This window comes from Halichoeres trimaculatus, unplaced genomic scaffold, assembly GCF_033239565.1.
Source record: "Halichoeres trimaculatus isolate MK-OKI-2021-1 unplaced genomic scaffold, fHalTri1.1 fHalTri1_scaffold_21, whole genome shotgun sequence".
NCBI classification, from domain to species: domain Eukaryota; kingdom Metazoa; phylum Chordata; class Actinopteri; order Labriformes; family Labridae; genus Halichoeres; species Halichoeres trimaculatus.
In genome coordinates, this window is record NW_027437199.1 from 631,517 (window position 1) to 652,034 (window position 20,518).

A 20,518-nucleotide genomic window follows, 5' to 3' on the forward strand; every position below is an offset into this window, starting at 1 on the left:
TAAAGATGTGAAAAGTTTTTCCATGAAGACAAACAGCTGAAGTTTCGTCTCTGAGGCTTTTATTTTGAAAGAGTCAAATGTTCACACTGGGATCAACGAGGCTCAGCACGTTTTGGTGCTTTGACTCCAGGAAGAGTTCCTTTGAGATAAACCTTCCCTCTGGGGGGCGCCGAGGAGTCTGGTTTAAATAAAATTCGCTTTGGTCGCTCTTTTGAGTTCGGTTAGGATTCCCAATATATGGCGGCCATCACTGTCCGCCTTAAAAACCCTCCTAAGAACCCACCAGGGGGCAGCACTGATTGCTAACTTCCACCAGATCTGCGTTGGGGCGGTCTCTGCTTCGCCATGGCAACAGAGATGATGGGTTTCAGTTCTACTCAAGGTTTGTGCTTCATCTGGACATTGTTTACATTGTTTGTTGTTTTGTCAACACATTTCATTCATCTACAACAGTAAAAGGTTTTCAGAGGCCAATAACAACGACATGGATGAAGAGAAACCATTGACGCAGAGGAGACGGACCAAACCCAGATCTAGTGGAAGTCCAGGGATAGCCTACATCAGTGTTTTATAGCTGTGTCCATGGTTGGATCACAGCATGTTATCCTTAAGTTTATGATAAAGTAAGCCTTAATGGGAAACATAGGTTACATTATACATCCAGTTTTATCCGTCGAATTGAGTAAAAACCTGTCAGAGAGATTTCTGCTGTACATCCTGACAAGTGTCAGGGTTGTTTTTGTGGAGCTGAACCCGCTCTGCTGTGGTTTCCTGACTCTCTGCCACTCTGCGTATCGACCTGTCAGCTGGAGCGTCTCTGGCACAAAGTTCCCCCAAAAACCAGCCTCTCCAAAGCCGCCACCCGTCCAATCCACTGAAACCCATCAACACCCACGCCAAAAAATGAACACACCTTGTTCCTATTGTGTCATATGGCGCCAAGGTGATGCTCGTCGTTACCATAGCAACAGATGCGGGATGAGGTTGGAGCATGTTCTGCTGTCAGGGCGAATATTAATACATCACAACCTCTGTTTCATGCTGGAAACCTCCTGCTGAGATGCTAACTCACACACACACACACACACACACACACACACACACACACACACACACACACACACACACACACACACACACACACACACACACACTCTGTGCTCATTTAACATGACAGTCGACAGCTGGCTGAGTGAGGCAGGAGCAGGGGAAGGAGGAAGGAGGTGGATTGAGTTCTCAGGTTGGTGTCAGAGTGTGTTTTTCTTACAGTGCTCTGAGCGGCGTCAGGACGAACCCTCGAAATGTTAAACGACACGTTCATCTACCGCCTCTCTGATCGCTCATTCAGCTCAGAGTTCCTGCCCAGCTCCTGTAGTTTTTGGGATCCGTTCTCAAGCTGCTCATCAATTGAGGAATGGGATTCTGCAGCTGTAGAGACTGATCCTCCTCCTCTTACTCACATTTCCCTCCTTCACATCCATCAGTCGTGTGGATCTCTTCAGATCTGGCTCGTGTGAATGCTCATGAAGTCGCGTGGGTGTTAATGCAACAATTGATTTCTGACTGCCAGCTTTTCAAAAACTGCAAAAACAAAACTACGTGCCAGAATAAAGTTTGCAGTGACAAGGATTATTTTCAAACTGTGTGGAGGGAGTTATTCTTTTTAATAAAAGCAACTAACGTATAAATCAACTTCAAAAAACTACGGTGGCCAGTAGGTGTCAGCTGATTTGCAAAAGCAACAACACAATGGAAGAGCAGCCGCAACAGAAATTAAAAGGACAGTTTCCAAACTGACACAGAAAAGTTATTTGTTTATTTTTTTACTTTTAGCTATGATAAACATAGCTTTTATGCTAACGTTAGTGATTCTTAAAGCTAAATAAAAGATTACATATTTTTCTTGCAAATGAAGAAATATAAGTACTATGAAGGATATCACAAGGTGAGACCCCTACAAGCTTTTTTTTTTTATCACTGATGAAGTTTAAAAAGAAAATAATTTCCTTACTTTCACAATGTTTCTGTGTCTGTTGGAATAACTGACTTCTTTTAACTTCTGTTGTGTTGTGGCTTTTGCAAACTGTCCAACACCCACAGGCCACCGTAAAAAATGGTGCACGAATTAAAAGAAGGGTTTACTGGGGATTTTTCTGGGCTTCAGTCAGAATCAGTTCAACAGTTTTAGGAGTTTATGAAAATGTTGTACGTGCAATTTAATTCTTTGATTACAGATAGAAACAAAGTTTCAAAAATTGCAAATTGCAAAAAAATAATAATAATTTTATATATATATATATATATATATATATATATATATATATATATATATATATATATATATATATATATATATATATATATATATATAATAATATCAAAATAAAAATGTATAAATATAAAAAATAAATAAATAAACAAATAAAAATATATAAATTGAATTTATATTTTTACATAAGCCCAAATAAAACAAGAACAAATTATCTCCCTTTTTCTTTTGTTAGAGTTAAAAAAAACTCACCAGTGGATATCTCTGTTTTTATTTATTTTTCTAATTTTCAAATTTATTTATATATTTATTTATTTATTTTTGTTTTTATCAAAATAAGATTTTGATGAATTATTTACATTTTTCAATAAGGAATCTATTTTTGAGCTTAGGTTTCCCCTCCTTAATTTGACTTGAGCAGTCGTGAGACATTATTTATGTTGATGTTACGGAAAAATATTCATGTCAAACAGAAGAAGAACATTTTGACCCTTAAGGCCCCGCCCTCTTTTGGGGTCTCTGCCAGAAAAATGACAGAGCCAAAATAAAAAGACTCTATCCCATCCACAAGGTTTGAATCCTTATGGAGTCATAATAAAGGGAGATACTGTGACATTTGTTCAGAGTTGCATCCAGACACCTCCTCACGCCCTGGCTCCCGGACCTGACTTGTCCCAGGACCAACAAACTGTTCTGGTTTGATGGAGGTTCAGCTCAGCTTCAAATAATCCTCCTCCTCCTCAGCGCCCTGAAATATATGGCTCTGTTCAGGAAACCCCGTCCATCACAGAGCAGACGTATCTGAGGCAGGCAGACACATCATCCGTCCTGTTCAACAACTCCACTCTCCTTATCCTAAAGCAATTAAAGCAAACAGCGTCAGACAGAAAGACGGGATCAGCCCGGCTGCACCTTCCCTCTGTGTGTCCGGATGTCGTACAGCCTGAGAGACAGACGAGCCTTTCGCCAAGAGGCAGACAACGCAGGAAACAGATCATCTGTCCGCCACTTTCTCCTCCTCTAATGAGCCGTCTATTCAGCGTCTCAGAGAGCGATCTGTAACCAGACCTTTTCAGGTTTACAGCAGACTCACCTGGCCAGGTTGAAGGCGTCGTCAATAAGTCCCGCTCTGTTTCCGACCGAGATGATCTGAGAAGGAGGAAGGTGAGGAGGAGGAGGAAGGCAGAACAAAGCAAAAGTCAAATGAACAAAGTTGAAAAGAAGCAGCGTCTGAAAGCGGTCAATAACAGACTAACAGGCGTACCTGAGGGTTGTTGTGCAGCTGCTGGATCAGCAGTTTCCAGTTCTGGAGGTCGTAGTTCACTCGGAAGTAACCCGTCTGGTTGATGTTGCCTAGCAGCCAAGTTTTATCGTCCATCTGACCGATCCTGTGGGTTTCTGAGACAAAATGTGAAGTTATTTAAACTGTTTCTGTCAGTAAACAGAAACAGCTCCTCCAAGAACCAGTGGTCAAAACCCAGTCTGCTTCCTGAGAGTCAACACGTACGCAGACGACACTGTGCTGTCATTTATTATAAGTCCAGAAAAAGATGCAGATTGGTTTAAATTTAAAAAAGACTTTCTCATCTGTTTTGAAAAACTTTTTTAACAAAGACTGATCGGAAACAGATGACTCTGACCGTGATGAAACACATGAAACTGTAGTTTTTGTTCTTTAGAAGCAGAGTCGAAGTGATGCTGAGTTTTGTGGATTAGAAAAAAACCTGACCAGATAAAAACTTTTTTATTGGATCAAATATTGAAAACTGTTCCAAAAAGGAAGAAAATCAGATCAGAAAAAATAATCTAGTTTCAGATCTGTCAGGATATAACTTTTGGAAAGAGTTGAGATAAAGTTAAGACAAAAAGCAGGACTGGACCCACCCCTGTTTTTCCAAAGTTTTTTTTTTTAAAATTTTATTGGACCACAGAATAAAATGTGATCTGAAAGTTAAAATATTTCTTGTATCAAACTGGAAATATTCAACCCAAAGAAAAGCCACAGGATCTTTTAGTTTGTGGGGATTTTGGCGCCCCCTGTGGACAAATGATGTACTACAAAATCAAATTTATATATCAAAAATTCTACAATTTCATTTAGCAGAAGCTTTTGTCGAACTTAATGTAAAACACAACACAAACTTAGACTAGAGGCAAAACCGTAGCTGGAGCAAAGAAGTGCTGGTGCAGGTGCTGCCACCTAGTGCTAAAAGAGTGTAATTATTTTTTTCCCTCTGTCTAAAACAGGGGTCTGCAACCTGCGGCTCTGGAGCCTTTTGCTGTGGCTCTTAGTAGATTGGAAAAAATATCAGTGAGATACAGATTTTAATTGATCATTTTACTATTTATTAATTACTTGTCTTATTAGCTATTTCTTTATTTTTTCAACTTTTGCAAATTTTTTGAAATTCATTTTTGTAGACTTTTTACAAATTTAGAGATCAATTTTCATTTTTTTTTAAGATTTTGCAAATTTTTAAAATTCACTTTTTTTCCCAATATCTGCATTTTTTTCTTTTTTTTTTTTAAATAATTGAAAATGGAGCAAATTTGTTAAAAGACAGTTTTTTATTTTTATTTTTTGTTTGCAAATTTATGACATTTCAGAACGGCTTTGAAATTTCATTTTTTTTGCAATTTCAGCAATTTTTTCTTTTTCTTTTGTATTTAATGTATTTAAAAATAGAAATCTTACTGAAATATCTTAAATTTTGAAAATTTATGAACTATATTACTTAGTTTAATATTTCTTTTTAAATTGCAAATATATTGAAAATTAAAAAAATGTTTTGATAATTATTCACTAGATTTCTAATATGTTTCAAATTTACATACTTTTTTGTCTTTATTGTGAAAATAAAGTAGATTTTGTGGCTCCTGAATGACTAAATCCAGGTGAGCTGAGGATAAATGGCTCCTATGAAAGTAAAAGTTGCAGACCCCTGGTCTAAAATAATGTAGTCACAGCTAACCACGACTAAAAATCAATTAAGAACTTTAGTAACCTGGATTTGGTCATTTTTACCAATGAATAAAGGGATAAATGAGATGAAATTCAGTTTAAATTTACAAAAAAGAAACAAAAACAGAAAAGGTCGATCTTGATTACATGATTGAGAAACTTTAAAAAGGGATTTCCTATACCAAGTTGCCTGTTTTGAGATGAAGTCCCGAAGTGGGAGCAGAAACAGTAACAATATCCAGAAAATGTCTTTATCAGAAAGTAAAATCCACCAAGGCAGAGAGTTATCTCACTGCTTAAAGGAACAGTCCGTGGTTATAATCGTCAAACACAGAGATTCCCCTGAGTCTTTCTCTTCGTCTGTTTACCATAAACTCCTCGTCTGTGGAGTGATTAACCTGTGATCATAGTTTCCCTGTGACCCTCACCAGGGTTTTGGGTGGGTTTTACTCCAGCGTACCTGTCTTGTTGTTGATCCAGATGAGGCGCTCAGGACCCACAGAGGATGCGTTTCCCACGGCGACCGTCAGCGGCACCTGCCACTGTAAACTGCAGAGAGGAGAGTGATGTCAGAGACGGGCTCTGGGATTGGATCCAGTTTTATTGCCTCAGTTACAGATAGAGAGGTATTAAAGAGAGCAGAGTGAGAGTGATGGTCAGACGCCATCATTCAGCATCAGTCAGGTGGAAAACGGCGAGGGACGCCTCTGTTACAGAGAGGAGGGGGGTAATAGCTGCAGCAGGCGCAGAAACATCAGTCACAGGGAAGAGGCTGAAGGTTATTTCTTCTTCAGAGACACAGGAGGTTAAACCTGTCCTACAGTGAAGAGTGAGAGGTGCAGATTTTCCCTTTGGCTGAATCAGAAACAGACTCATTCACTGCTCAGGCTAACATCAGAACGCTAACGTTAGCATCACACACCCACTAATAAAGGAACACATCCAAAGGTCCCACACAGACTGGTTCAGGATCAAACTGAAGAATTTGGAGGGAATCTTCAGAATATGGGGACCCATCCTGGACTTGGACCAGGGTTAGAGGGACTTGACTCAAACTTCTGACTCTACTTGGATCCATATACTGGGTACCACTTAGATTTAGAGTCTGAATACAAGTTGGTTTTGGTCTCAGTCAAAGGGAACTCATTCAGACTCAGACTTGGTAAACAGGGACTGTACTCAGACATGGACCCAGGTCAAAGAGACTCAGCTTGGTTGACTCAGGTGCCAGGGACTCTACTCAGATTCAAACTCAGACAAGGACTCTGACCTGGGTATGGTGTCTCAACTTGGACTTGAACTGAGGTGATGAGAAACCAGCCTTGGACACAGATAATATGGACTTGTCGCAACAGCTCAAAATGAAGTGATGAGGTATTAGATCCAGACTCAAGGACCTGGCTTGGACTAAGACTTAGATAACAGAGACTTCACTAGAACCAAGACTCAGTTGACAGGGTCCTGACTTGGATTTGGACTAAGATAACATGGAATCGGCTTGGATCTAGACTCTTGGAATGGGGCTTGACTTAAACCATGGTTAGAGGGACTGGACTCAAACTTCTGACTCAACTTGGATCCATATACCAGGTACCAGTCAGGCTTAGACTCCGAACACAAGTTGAACTTGGTCTCAGTTAAAGGGAACCCACTCAGACACAGACCTGGTAAACAGGGACTCTACTCAGACATGGACCCAGGTCAAAGAGACTCAGCTTGGTTGACTCAGGTTTCAGGGCCCTGGCTCAGATTCAAACTCAGACAAGAACTCTGACCTGGGTATTGTGTCTCAACGTGGACTTGAACTTAGATCATGAAAAAACAGACTTGACTCAGAGTCCTAACAGTTCAAAATGAGGTGATGAGGTATTAGACTCAGACTCAAGGACCTGGCTTTGACAAAGACTAAAATAACAGAGACTTCACTTTAACCTAGACTCAGTTGACAGAGACCTGACTTGGAATCGGACTAAGATAACATGGACTCAGCTTGGATCTAGACTCCTGAAAAAGGGGTTTGACTTAGACCTAGGTTGGAGGGACTTGACTGACTCAGCCTGGATCTATTTACCAAGTACCACCTAGACTTAGTCTCTGAACACAAGCTGGACTTGGACTCAGTTACAGGGAACTGAGTCTTAATGGCTTCCTGCAGCTTCCTGCAGACTCGGGTGTCAGGGACTTGGCTCAGATTCAAACTCAGACAAGGACTCTGACATGGGTATGGTGTCTCAACTTGGACTTGAACTTAGACCATCAGAAACCAGACTTGACTGAGAGTCCTAACAGTTTAAAATGGGGTGAAGAGGTATTAGACCCAGACTCAGGGACATGGCTTAGACTAAGACTTAGACGACAGAGATTTAACTTTAACCTAGACTCAGTTGACGCGGACCTGTCTTGGAATCGCACTAAGATAACATGGACTCAGCTTGGATCTAGACTCCTGAAAAAGGGGCCTGACTTAGACCTAGGTAAGAGGGACTGGATTTGGACAAAGACCCAGGTAAATTGGACTTAACTTGGTCAAAGGAAGTTGACTTTAACTAAGGCTTAGGGAACAGGGACTTAGCTTGGACTAAGATTCTGGAGAAAAGGACTGGACTTGGGCTCACTTTGGGATTCAACTAAGACCCAAACACTAAGGACTTTGGACCTGACTTGGACTCCAGGTTTGGTGACTCACAGGAAACAGAGAAATCAAGAAATGAAAAGTGAATAAGACAAAATAAATAAAAATGTAAATGTGTGAATGTTTCTATCTTTAACAGTTGAATGGAGTTTTAACAGAGTCTGTCACAGGTTCCTGAAGAAAAGGTTAAAGAGGAGAGTTTTTTAAAGAAACACTGAGTGACATTGAAGTGATTCAGCTCCACAAAACAGAAATTCTTTCCAACAAAAACCCAACCCTACACCATCCACCACAAACAGACCCAAGGACAGCCGAGCGGTTGGCTGTAGAGCCACATCGTCGTCTTTTATCCTCTAAACGTCAAACTTTTCTCCGGCTGCTGAAGTCAGGAGCTCAGAAGAAAAGAAATGATTAAAAAGAGAAGCAGCCTTTAACTCTGTGAGGATAAGGTGACGGTGTGAGGAATGTAGAGTGAAAGTCTGAGTTTCTCCATCAGCGCTGTCTGTGAATGCTCGCTGTCCTTGGTGCTGAAACGCTCTGAAGCTGCAGCAGCTACGGTCGCGTCTTCAATGGATCTGTGAACCCGGAGCACTGCCGAGCTGAGCCGTGGAGTGGGAGTGGGTTGTTGAGTGTTTTCAGGACATTCACAGACAAACACTCACTTACTGATGGGGATAAAGGAGGAAAGTGAGCTTATACAATGTGAGGCGGACTGAAGTGTGTTTGTTCCCTGAATGTTCACTCAGAGAACAACAAACTGTTCGATCCACATCTGCACACACACTCTGACATGTTCGACTGATAACATCCTGCACAGGGCCTTAAAGTGGAGTCATACATATGTTTGTGTGTGTTAACTTTAACCACTGTGGGTGTGTTTTCATCCCCAGACCTCTGAGAGCCTCACAGAGTGTGTAACATGTTAATTATAAAGAGTGGAGAGAGCTCATTAGGAACAAATGGCTTCCTGCAGCTTTTTATCAGTGACCAGTAGATGCTTTTGAAGCACACACACACAGATACACACACACACACACACTCCAGCAGCCTCGTTAAGCGAGAACAGCGACTGTATGTGAGCACAAATGACTGAAATAAAAGAGTGTTTAAAAGATAGAGCTCCTCTTTAGTGTCATTAAAAACCCCTCAGAGCCTTAAGTGGACTCATTTTCCTCCAGTTGATTTATATTTTAATTAAAGTGGATTTTAATTACAGACAGCCAAACAAACAGCAATTAATTTATCATTTAGAGAGTGTGTGATTGTTGGTGTGTGTGTGTTAGTGTGGGGTCACGGCATCACAATCAGACCGAGGGAAAAAATAATTTACTGAACATCTAATAGCTCTCTGACGCCGCCGGGCAACCGTAGATCAATTCTACTGCATGGCAACCAAATATTAAATCTGATAGTTATATTAACACACACACACACACACACTGATACACACACACTGATACACACACACTGATACACACACAAGCAGAACAGACAACACTGTGTGTTTATTAATATTTGATTCCAATGAAGCCTGGATTTATTTTAAATAACTGTTTGTGTGTGTGTGTGTGTGTGTGTGTGTGTGTGTGTGTGTGTGTGTAGTTGATGTTTTATTCATTAAAGGTGGAAAACCAGCAAGAAAAATTCACACACCGCAGCGCAACACATGGAGCAGGTTAAAGAAAGGTCACATGTGTTAGCATTAGCGGTTAGCATTACTTCCTTGCTAACATATTCCTGCTGTATGTTGAAAAATATTTCACTCTCTACACTTCTGTGATATTTCTAACTCACTTTTGGATCTAGCTGGATGAAGCTCTTACTTCGTGTTGACTTTGGCGCCCCCTATGGGGGAATATATTTATCTCATAGCTTCGCAACCCTTTCCCTTGATACACTACAGAGGTAATGGGTCAGAAAATATCTTATCCTACATTTTTTATGATAATATTTGCCTCACGAGAGCTTTAAGTGACCATAATGGCTGCTAAACAGCCCTCTGGGAAAAAGCAAATAACCCAACTCATCTTTATTTATTAAGCTCTTTAAAAACAACCACAGCTGAAACAAAGTGCTGTTCACAAATACACAAAGCAACACAGACAGAAATCAATTAAAAACAATGGATAAAATAAAGCAGATATAAATATGAGAAAAAAAACTGTTTCAATGCTTTTAAAAACAGTAGAAACAATAAGTAAAAGCAAACCATGAAACAGTAAAACAGGAGCCGAGTCTCATGCAGGGTCGAAAGCAAAGTGAGTTTGAAGAAGAGTTTTAAAAATGGACAGACAGAGCTAATTTTCTATTTCAATTTAAAATCACTTTCCATCTTAAAACCCAGGTTTGAGACTGTTGTCTTGAAATAAATTGCTAAAGGACCCAAGTCTAAAGGATAGATTCAGGGCGGGCGATTTGGTGACCAGAAAACCAACCACAAACCAGGAGACGGTTAACCAACACGGAGCCACAGATGCTACAAGCTGTCTGACACGTCATAGCGCTGATATCCACCATGTGCCTGCAGATTCAGCCGCAAAGATACATCAGCTTACGTTTCTGAATGTATGTGACAACGTACAATTAAAGGAAAACTCCACATAGAGGTAACTGTTGAGTTTGTCAGACATTACATCCCCATCGCCCTCAAAACTAAACCCAGAACTCACCAATTTCACAAAGCTTTTAACTTAAACTAACTAACCCCGGTCCTGACCTTGCTTTTTCTCTGCATCTTTGATCTGTTTTTGCCTCGTCTTCTTTTTCTATACATGTATTTTACTTTTATTTTATTGTTTGTATCTGTTTTGAAACTTGCTCTTTATACTTCTTTTACCTTGAAAAGCATCTTGGAGTTTTGAAAAGCGCTCTATAAATAAAATTTATTGTTATTATTATCATAATTACTTTATTATTATTATTATTATGATTATTATTATTATTATTATTATGATTATTATTATTATTATTATTGTTATTATGATTATTATTATTTTATTATTATTACTATTATTATTTTTATCATTATTTTAGGTGAGTCTCAGCAACCTGAGGAGGATCAGCCTGGGTAAAAAAAAATAATGCTAATGTAGAAGTGCACAAAACTGCAGTTCCTCCAGTGTCCACTTGAGGCTTTATCCAAAAGCAATGGAATCCCCATAAGAGCCTATGATAAAATAGACATTTCAAGAGAAGTTTACAGCCTGATACAAAATGTTTGGTTTTTTTAAGTCACTCAACTAAATACAGGGAGAAAATCTGAGGTCATGGAAGCAGCTCTGTCTCTTTGCAGATTTTTAGATTTGCTTGAAGTCGCCTGGAGGCAGCATTCCCAATATGGCGACCACCATCTTTACGCCTCATAAAAACTCTTTAGAAACCGATGGATGGCGTCACTGAGACTGGGTCCTTGTTTAATGAAGATCATCAGAGTTTCTACGTGAAATAATTTCAGTCACGTGGACGACAGATTCATACCATCGACACAATCAGCCCAAAACTTCCCAAAGGGTCAGTTCAGCCATGGACATCCTGAGTTAAAGAGGAAAAACCAAACTGTGCTGCAGTGTGAGCGCCATAAAGCCACACGCCAAGCATCTGTTCACAAACCCTGATCTGTTTGTAGGAAAAAAAAGAGTTTGTTTGAAAGAGGATTTACAACAAGTAACCTGAGCGTAACCAGAGAGGAGCAAAGCAGCCCGCTCCGACATCCAGAGAGAACTTTCTGATCAACTGACCTGACAAAGTCAGAGACGCCAAAGGGCACGGCCTGACCTTTACCGAGCACTGACTGATAAACACCGTGTATCTCGCTGCTGCAGGTTTGATTCTGGTCCTTCTGCAGGCCTGAGAGCACCAAAGCGAAACCAGGCCTGGTGTGCAGAGATAGAGGAGTGGAGAAGGTCCAGAGAGTCCTGGCACGTCCACACGCCGGCCGGCCGTGCTGGCAGGTGATCCACGGACAGCAGGAACAACACCTTGTCCACACCGGGCGCTGGGAGCAGCAGCTTCTTCAGTCCAGCTCGTAGCTGAGCTCGATGACAGCTGGTGAACATGTGTGCTCACAGAAAGCAGAGTGGACTGCTGTCTTTAACCCGTCTTTAACCAGGCTGATCTGTTCAGGACCACACGCACGTGAAACAAAAAGCTGCAGATGGACGTATTGATCGTGATTTGTCCCATCAGACAGTTATGACACAGACGACTAAAACAGAAGACTAACACGTCCCCGGGTGATGATGAGTGGGAGTCAAGTGGACTCTGGAGGCTCTGCAGACGTGGAGAGGACAGAGAGTCAGCCTGACCCAGCGTGATGGATTTTACTGGGTCGTCTTCTCAGTTTAACACAGAAATAAGCTCAGCTGTCCCAAAAACTCGTCAGTGCCAGTTTCAGATCTTTCTGGAAGCTGTGTGTGTTTAACAGGAACAATACAGATTATTGGAATATCAGCTGTTAGTGTTCGTCTCTGCTGTGTTCATGTCGGACGGTCTTATCAGGTATCCTGTGTTCTCTCATTTCCTGTTACACAATGTTTTACATTTAACTTTATCAAACTGAAGAAATAATAAAAAATGTTCTTAAAAACTTGTTAAAATGTTTACATCCTACCCTCGAGGGTTATCTCTCCATTACAGGCAGCTGACGTTGTATTTTGACCTTTTAAGGACAGGCTAATCTCATGAAATCATCCATAAACTTTTATTCAGGAAAATCAATGATAATTTTAAAGAAGTTGCAGTAAAAATAACATCTAAATTGTTACTACTTCAAAAAAAAAAAAGGCAAATATGATATGAAATATGTTTCATAAACAAAATGATATATAAATGAATCTTTAGTGGATTTTGTTCAAAGGGTTAATAAACATCTCAGTTGCAACAAAATCATTTGAATTTTCTGGCTAGTTTTTGATGTGTCAGGCTTTAAAGGGTTAATATTGATTAGGGATAGGTACTGAATTAAGTACTTTTATAGGTACCGACCGGAATCTGTCAAAAGTACCAAGTATCAATTCACGAAAAAATCAAAAGGTACCTTGTTTAGGTACCTAAATGCATCTTTGTGACTATGAGGGAGAGGAAGAATAGGTGATTTTCTATGCTGGACATGAACACAGCATTACAAGGTTATATATTAAAGAATATATATGTCAAATTAAAAAACAAAAATAAAAAAATATATTACAAAAAATATACCATTAAACAAATTGATATTTTTTACCAACTGAGCACAAAAAAGTATCAAAAATTGGTACCGTTGAGTACCAGTACCGATCTCCAGGTACCGGGCATCGGTACCATATCGTTTTTTTATGTGAAAGGTACCCATCCCTAATATTGATCATCATAAAGTACGGTAGTGTTTCACATAACATAACGCATGATATACCTCATAATGTATTGTATGCATCCTAACGACATATTGCATTATAACATGATGTAACGAATCATGACACATCAAATCTTAAATCATAAAATTAAGGCATATAATCATACCCTATCACAGCTTAATGAACTGAATCTTTCTAAATTTCAATTGAATTATTTTGTGTTGTTTTGTTATGATACACATTAAATCATGAAGTATTAAATCATGAAGTATCAAATCATGGATTGTATCTGAGCGTTACGTATTGAATCAGAATGTATCAAAGTGGAACATGTTGAATTGTTCCCAAACATATTGAAATGTATCTAAATGGAGAGTATCAGATCAGAACGTATTCTAACATATGTATATGTATCATATATATAAGCCTATCATATTGCAAAGTGTCGTATTATACTGTATCACAAACAACTGTTGCATGCTAGTGTTGTCTGTATATTGTGCTCCTGTGCTCCTGTGCTATGCTACATCCTTTTTTGTTTTGTTTTTCTTTCCCTTTACCATATTAATTGCATGTGGACTGCATGACTGTACAATGACCTCTGTGATGCTGCTCAACACATTTATCATGCTTCATTTCATTAATCACATGCTTTGGTATAGATCTGTCCAGGGTCTGTTATTGATTATTACTTGATGTGCTCTGTGTCCAACTTGCACGACTTTGTATTTTGTGTTATTCTGTTGTTTCTTTGCACGTCTTGCATTATTTAAAAAATCACTCAATGTAGTTTTTTGTTTGTCTTGCATGTGCTTCATATATATGGTTACTAACCCTCATGTATTTTTTTCCTCATACATTTCATGCTGCTTTGTTTTATCTTGTGCTTTTTAGGTTGCCTACTTTAACATCTGGCTGGGACTGCTGATGGAAACTAGCCCTTTGGCTAACTCTGGCATATTTACAGAGATGTAAATTAATGTGCATTGTCCCTTTAAATACACAACAAAATGCAAATATATATATATATATATATATATATATATATATATATATATATATATATATATATATATATATATATATATATATAAAACATATTGAATTGCAAATATCAAATATATAACATTTCATTTTAAAACACATCAATGTTTGGTTGTTACAGATTGAATTTGAATGTAACGTATCGGTGTCACATTTCCAACGTTGGCTAACAAACTAGCATTAGCAGCTCAGCTTCCAGCCCCAAAGCTTCGTGGTTCTTTGGTTTCACGAGGAACTGCCTGGCTCAGAGATTTGGCTCCTTTAAATCTCTGAGTGAGTAATCTGAAGTAATCTGGACTTTAAAGCACCAACGTTGAGCGACCAGCAGCTCAGCTCACATCCTGTGAGCGAGGAGGATCAGAGGAGCTCCTCCTTCTGTTTCCTAACTCCTTCCTTTGTAACACAAACTGCCAGCTCGTAGCTCCTCTCCCTGACCTCCTCCTGATGTATCAGTGGTTGCTCTTTTGTCTCCATCGTACTCCTCTTTAAGTTATTTGTGTTCATCAATAACTAATACTTAAAGCAGTGTATAAATAAACCCAGCTCCCTACATGGATGGGTTTATGAATAATGTATGAGTGTCCTCTTTAGTCTTGGAGCTAATTAAATCAGGTGATTTTTCTCCTTAATGACAAACAGAGCGTGATGCTGTTTAAACACAGCCTGGGATCCTGCTTGATTTATCTGCAGTATCAGCGGTTAGATCTCATCGAGTCACGCCGTCCTCTGGTTTCTCCTTGTCTCTTTGTCTGTCAGCTCGCCTCTTTAAGAAATAAAGCGTTTGTTTTCCTCGCTGTGTTCGCTCCTTTGATGGTGGGAAAAATAAAAGATGAGGAATTGAAACGTTTCCTTCAAACCACGAGAGACGAGAGGAACGTGTCATAAAATACGCTGATCTTTTAAATGTCACCTTTAAGTTAAGAAACGCGACGAAAAGTTAGAGAGATGTGTTTTTGTTTTAGTGAGGCTGGCTCTCAGGCAGTCAGGGATGGTTTCTGTCTGTTTGTATCAGGAAAGTGTTTTTAAAATCAGGTTTTTAAGGTGAGAGAAAAACATCAGATGAACCTTTAAGTTGAAGAACTCCCATCTCACGTGACGTGACGGTGTACCCAGTCCTCCTCCGGTTCAGTCTCTGTACCAGGGTCTCTGAAACCCAGCGACTCTGATCTGTTGTCACGTCTGCTCACTTTGAACTCGCTGATGATGTTAAACGTCTCGCCATCTTCCCGTTGCAAAGCCTCGCAGATGAAACCGGGAGAATGCTGATGTGTTTCTTGGATGTCACTGACGCTCTCTGATCTTTTCAAAGCAGCGGTGAGTGCGAGCTGTCTCCGACTAAAGATTCTGCGCTAAAAGGAGCGGATAACGGCGGCGCTAATAGCATAAGGCAAACTCTTTGATGGACATCTGTGGACGTGGTTTAATGGACTGGAGTTCTCCTTCAGTGAGTGATTCATGTCAGCTGTTAATCACGTCTCCGATGGCCTTCTCTGCTGTTTTCATTGACTTCTTCTTTACTTTAAATGCTACTGACAATTTTCCTCAGGTGGATGTATCACAGGCGGAGGATGAAATGCTGTTATGAAGCCTTCCTGCAGCACTCCAGGCTGGAATAAATCACTTTACAGCTTCCAGATTGATGGGCAAATGAGGAGGAATCACACAGAAATCCAGAGGACTCAGAGCTGAAGTCCTGATTCTCAAGATCTGTGGCTCCACTTGGACGGGGGCACTGATGGCTTGGACTTCATTTCTAACAGCATCCTGTCTCTGGAGGAGAAGAGGATGACTCTGACTTTGTTTGTTTACCTTCAGAGCGTTAGCCTCAGACTCTTTCAGAGACGCCAGAGATGGCGTGGCAGGCAACAGTAACATCTTTAATATGTAACATCGTTTGTATGAAACATGCAGAGTCTCAGTAACTGCCAGTGACTCGTTGGTTTCTGAGGAAAAGTTTTGGGTCCAAACTCAGCAGGAGCCAAACTGAAAACGCTGACTGGAGTTAACTTTTGTTTCACTTACAAAGTTGAGGAAGTTAAGGATAAATAAATGAGCTACTAAAAAAAAAACAAGCAGCAAACACTGGTCTGAGAATATGAGGCGATGAAGAAGTGCTAAAATCTGCAGTTTGTTGAGCGTCCGCTGGAGACTGGCCCCAAAAAACAAGAAACCACAAACACTGAGTCAGGAAGACAGTGACAGAAACATACATGTTTACAGCCTGGTCTAAACAAATAACTTCCGATATGAAACCCATTCAAAACTGTGTTGCTTTGACTCTGATGCAAAAGGTATGTTCATTTAAAATCAGTCATGTAAAACCAAACAGAAAATCAATCCAACTGCATCACATGCCTGTTAAAGTCAGCACAAACTCATTTCTGTCCAGTTTTATTGCATATTTTTACATTGAAATTTTGGAAAACTTTATTTACTGTAGAAAACTTTAGCTATTTTTTTTTTTAAGTTTTCATTTAACTTTATAAAACATGCTGCTGAGCCTGGGAGCTGTTTAATAAACATATGTTTAAAGACATTTGAATGCAGCTAAGTGTTGGAGTTTGTATTTTTCAAAATTTTGACACCAATATTTTCACTTTGACTGTAAATGAATATCAGCTTCAAATATCGGTTATCAGCCCAGAAAAATCCATATCGGTCTATTGCTACTTTTTGTTTAACCGTCTATGAAGATTTTTCTAACCAGTCTGATTTAAAGTTTAAACCTGCTGCAAAAAAGGGACCTGCTGGAGATTCCTCATTTTTTTGCAGAAAGCCTCTAGTGGACGCTCAAGGAAATGCAGTTCTGTCCTGATGTTTGATCAAAGACAAAATGAGGTGAAGCTAAAAAAATTAAACAAGTAAAAGGGACATGACTTAGACTCAACTTGGACTCTTCTGTAGTGACACAGACTAAAACTGAGACTTAAAGATAACTTGGACTCTCAATAACAATAGCTAGGAAACTACAAATGTTAGCATACTGCTTCCTCTTAGCAGACAGCTTAGATAGCTCAGAAGAGGATAAATACAGTTTGTGACACACAAGAAAGTATCATCTGCATAAATGTGTATAATTAAATGCTGGAAGTGGAATTAAAGTCGATGCCTTAAGGGAAAAGCAGTTAAATACTGACATGAACAGACATGATAGCATCATCAGCGTAAAGCATCATCACTATGATCAGTTAGAGTGAATGCTTAAGTTCAGATAAGCTAATCCTGTCCTGTGTTAGCTCCTTTAACCATATCTCTGTGAATAGCATAATGCTACTCTGCCTTCTAGTATTCCCTCTGTTGCTGGGTTAGCATGGCTAGCTCATCTGTCTTATTGGAAATAGATCTGAAATTCCCTGTAACCAGCGTTTGGAGGAACAGGTTGATGTCGTCTCTTCTTAGCTTCTTCTCCTAGCCTCTGTCACCTCAGCTCATAGCGAACACTGGGCCTAGCACTGGTTAGCACAGGATCTCCGGAACAATGAAGTGAAAACACCACTAACTGTAACCAAATTTGAGTCCACAGCCAACAAATGAGACATTAGAAGGGATGACAGGCTCAAAACATGAAGATAACTCAAAGGAGAAGAAACAAAGAAGAAAAAAAAGAGAAATGAAGAGAGAGCTGCTGCAACATGCAGCCCCATGAGTGGCGCAACGAAACAAAACAAAAAAAGTTACAGCCTTTATTTCTTTCTCTTTCAACTCACGTACAAAGGCACGGAAACAAACTTAGAGCACAAAGACAAAAAAGAAAAAGACAGAGGGCCCAAAGTGATCCTTATGAATAATTAACTTGTCTTGACTCCACAAAGAATGATCCGTTAACAAGTCCGACCTTTACACAGCAGCAAAACTTGTGAGTGACAGCTCATTTACCAAACTGCTGTAATCATTTCTTCAAGTCTTCTAAAAGCCTGATTCATACAGCTCACACAGAGAGAAACAAGAGTTTTATCCACATCAAGACCTGCAGCGATCGCTGTGCTCTGCACCGATCTGAAGCCAGACGATATTTTATTAATCCTCTCCTTTAAGAGGCGCTCTGCCCAGAGTCTCAGAGTCAGACGGGTTTCAGACAGACTGACGAGACAAAAGCTAATGTTTCAACTTCTTCCTGAATATTTGAGATCATCTCTCAGAACTTTGTGTTTTCCTGCACATTGATAAAAGATAAATACATAAAGAGTTTAAGTCAACAGCATGTAACACTGTGGGACACTGCCGCGCCGCTCAACGCAGCTCCACAGGATCAAACAGCCGCGTCGGCCTGCGGTTCACTCCACCGCTCAGCCGTGACGAGGGCTCAGCTAAAAGCACAACAACTGTTTCTTTACAAGCGTTGGTGAACGCCCTGGGACCGCTGAGCGAGTCTGAACGCAGCCCCCCTGAGACTCCACAAAGAGCCGGGCTCCACCTGCGATAAACAGCTCCAGTTCATCGGCTCAGGTAGACCCGCGGAGCGACTCGAGGAGCTCAAGTGAAACACAAAAGAGCGGAGATGAAAGCGGGAAGGAGAACAGACGAGCAGGCGAACATGAAACAACAACTGATAAAGAAACTTTTTCTTTATTCACCAGGAAGCGAGTGGGTCAGAGTGATTCTCCACGTCAGCTACGCTCCAAAAACATGACAGAGCCGAGGAACCCGAAAGAAAAAGACCAAAGAAAAGAAGCGAACAACAGGTAAAAAGGAGGGAAGGAGCTGATGAAGAATTGATGGGGGAGAAAGTGGGTCGATAAAACAGCGCAGAGAATAAACTCCAGACGTCGTGAAGGATGTGAATAAAACATCAAGTGAATCAAATATAAATGAAATATAAATCATGTAGAGGTGGTAAAGAATGTGAAGAAAACCTGGAAAAAGTGCTTTTTCAGGGGAAAATGGGGGACGAACGTGGAGCTTATTGAGTTGTGAAACAAAGAGTTCCTCTGGGATCTTTAGGGAGCGCCGAGATGAAGAGGACCAACAGTCTGATGGTTCCTCGGCGCCGCGTGGGCACCAAGAGGAGTTATTCTTAGAGGCCAAATGTGGGGGTCACTCTGGGTCACAGGACGCTCAGGGTGGAGCGTCACTTCCTGTCGGCTCAGGTCTTTGATAACTGACGTCAGAAACACGTGAGTGAGTCGGTCTCACCTGTTGTTGCTCTTGATTTCCTGTCCGTACAGGAAGTGCTCCTGGCTGACGGTGATGTAATGAGTGGGCAGCTGCTCTGATTGGTTCTTGCTGATGGTAACAACAGGGTAGCCCATTTGTAGAGTCCACCTGTCCATCATCTCTCCGATGTTGATGTCCCGCCCCTCTGAATGCATGGCCTAATAAAAGAAAGATATAAAACAATTAGCGTCTGCTAATGATCAATAAAGATGAACCATGCAATTATTTAAAAGCATTAATAAGGTCGTTATCAGTGTGAAGAAGCGTTCAAATGTTGAATAAAAACTTGATTAAAGTCTCTAATTAGAGGAAAATGATTGACTTTCAGGTAATTGGACGTCTGATTGGCTGAGAGCGGATTCTAAAAGCAGCCCGCGTTAACGAGCAGCTCTGATGAAGATGAATCTCGTTAAAGAGATTTCTTTCCAGAAGCTTCCTCTGTGAAGGACAAACAAGAAAAACAAGCGTCTCCTCCACCTGTCAGTCAACTCAGCGTGGTCACATGACTCTCCATGTGCCAGGCTCATCAAGTGTGTCCTAAGCGGCGTCTCTGCGGCCTTCATTAGAGAGCGCCGTTAAATAATTAACAGCTCCTGTCAGTCTGCCGCTGCGTCCCTGAAGAGCTGAATGTGGAGCTCTTAAAGGTTTTAATCCCAGCTGAGCAGAGAGGTACTAACACTGCAGGGCGGGTTGTTTCCACCGCACAGCGAGGAGAGGGTCACAAACTCAGACAGGTGAACTTTTACCTGAGACAGTTTGCTCCACAGGTCGTCTCTGGCGGCGTTGCTGAACATGTGACTCAGCAGATAATCCTGAAAAAAGACAAAAACAAAGCAAAGTTTAAACACATCATCTGACAAGGACATCCTGTCTATGATGAGCTGCCTCCCGGTCGTCTCATGGGGTCGCTGGCAGAGTCGTTGGTCTACTTCCTGAGAGTCGTTGGTTGTGGCTTTACAGGCTCGAGTAGGGAAATCAAAACTGCATCACATGTTGGAGGTAAAGGTCTGAGGCCCCAACTCTCTGAAAAGGTTGGCAAACAGTAACGTTGGATGAGGCTGAAAATCTGCAGTTCCTAAACCATCCTCTGGGGGCTGTGTCAAAACCAAGAAAAGCAAATTCACAAA

General features: G+C 40.5%; 1 protein-coding gene across 2 annotated transcripts in view; it reads right to left on the reverse strand.

Annotated features, from left to right (window-relative positions):
* Positions 1-20,518, reverse strand: part of LOC141810466 (thyrotropin-releasing hormone-degrading ectoenzyme-like) — a 243,048-nt gene that overhangs the window by 30,584 nt on the left and 191,946 nt on the right. For both annotated transcript variants that reach the window (XM_074698055.1, XM_074698054.1), the window contains 5 exons: positions 20,138-20,203; positions 19,371-19,549; positions 5,692-5,780; positions 3,534-3,667; positions 3,363-3,418 (listed from right to left, as the gene is read on the reverse strand). In XM_074698055.1, coding sequence (XP_074554156.1) covers positions 3,363-3,418; positions 3,534-3,667; positions 5,692-5,780; positions 19,371-19,549; positions 20,138-20,203 — 524 coding nt within the window. The remainder of the gene's footprint in view (positions 1-3,362; positions 3,419-3,533; positions 3,668-5,691; positions 5,781-19,370; positions 19,550-20,137; positions 20,204-20,518) is intronic.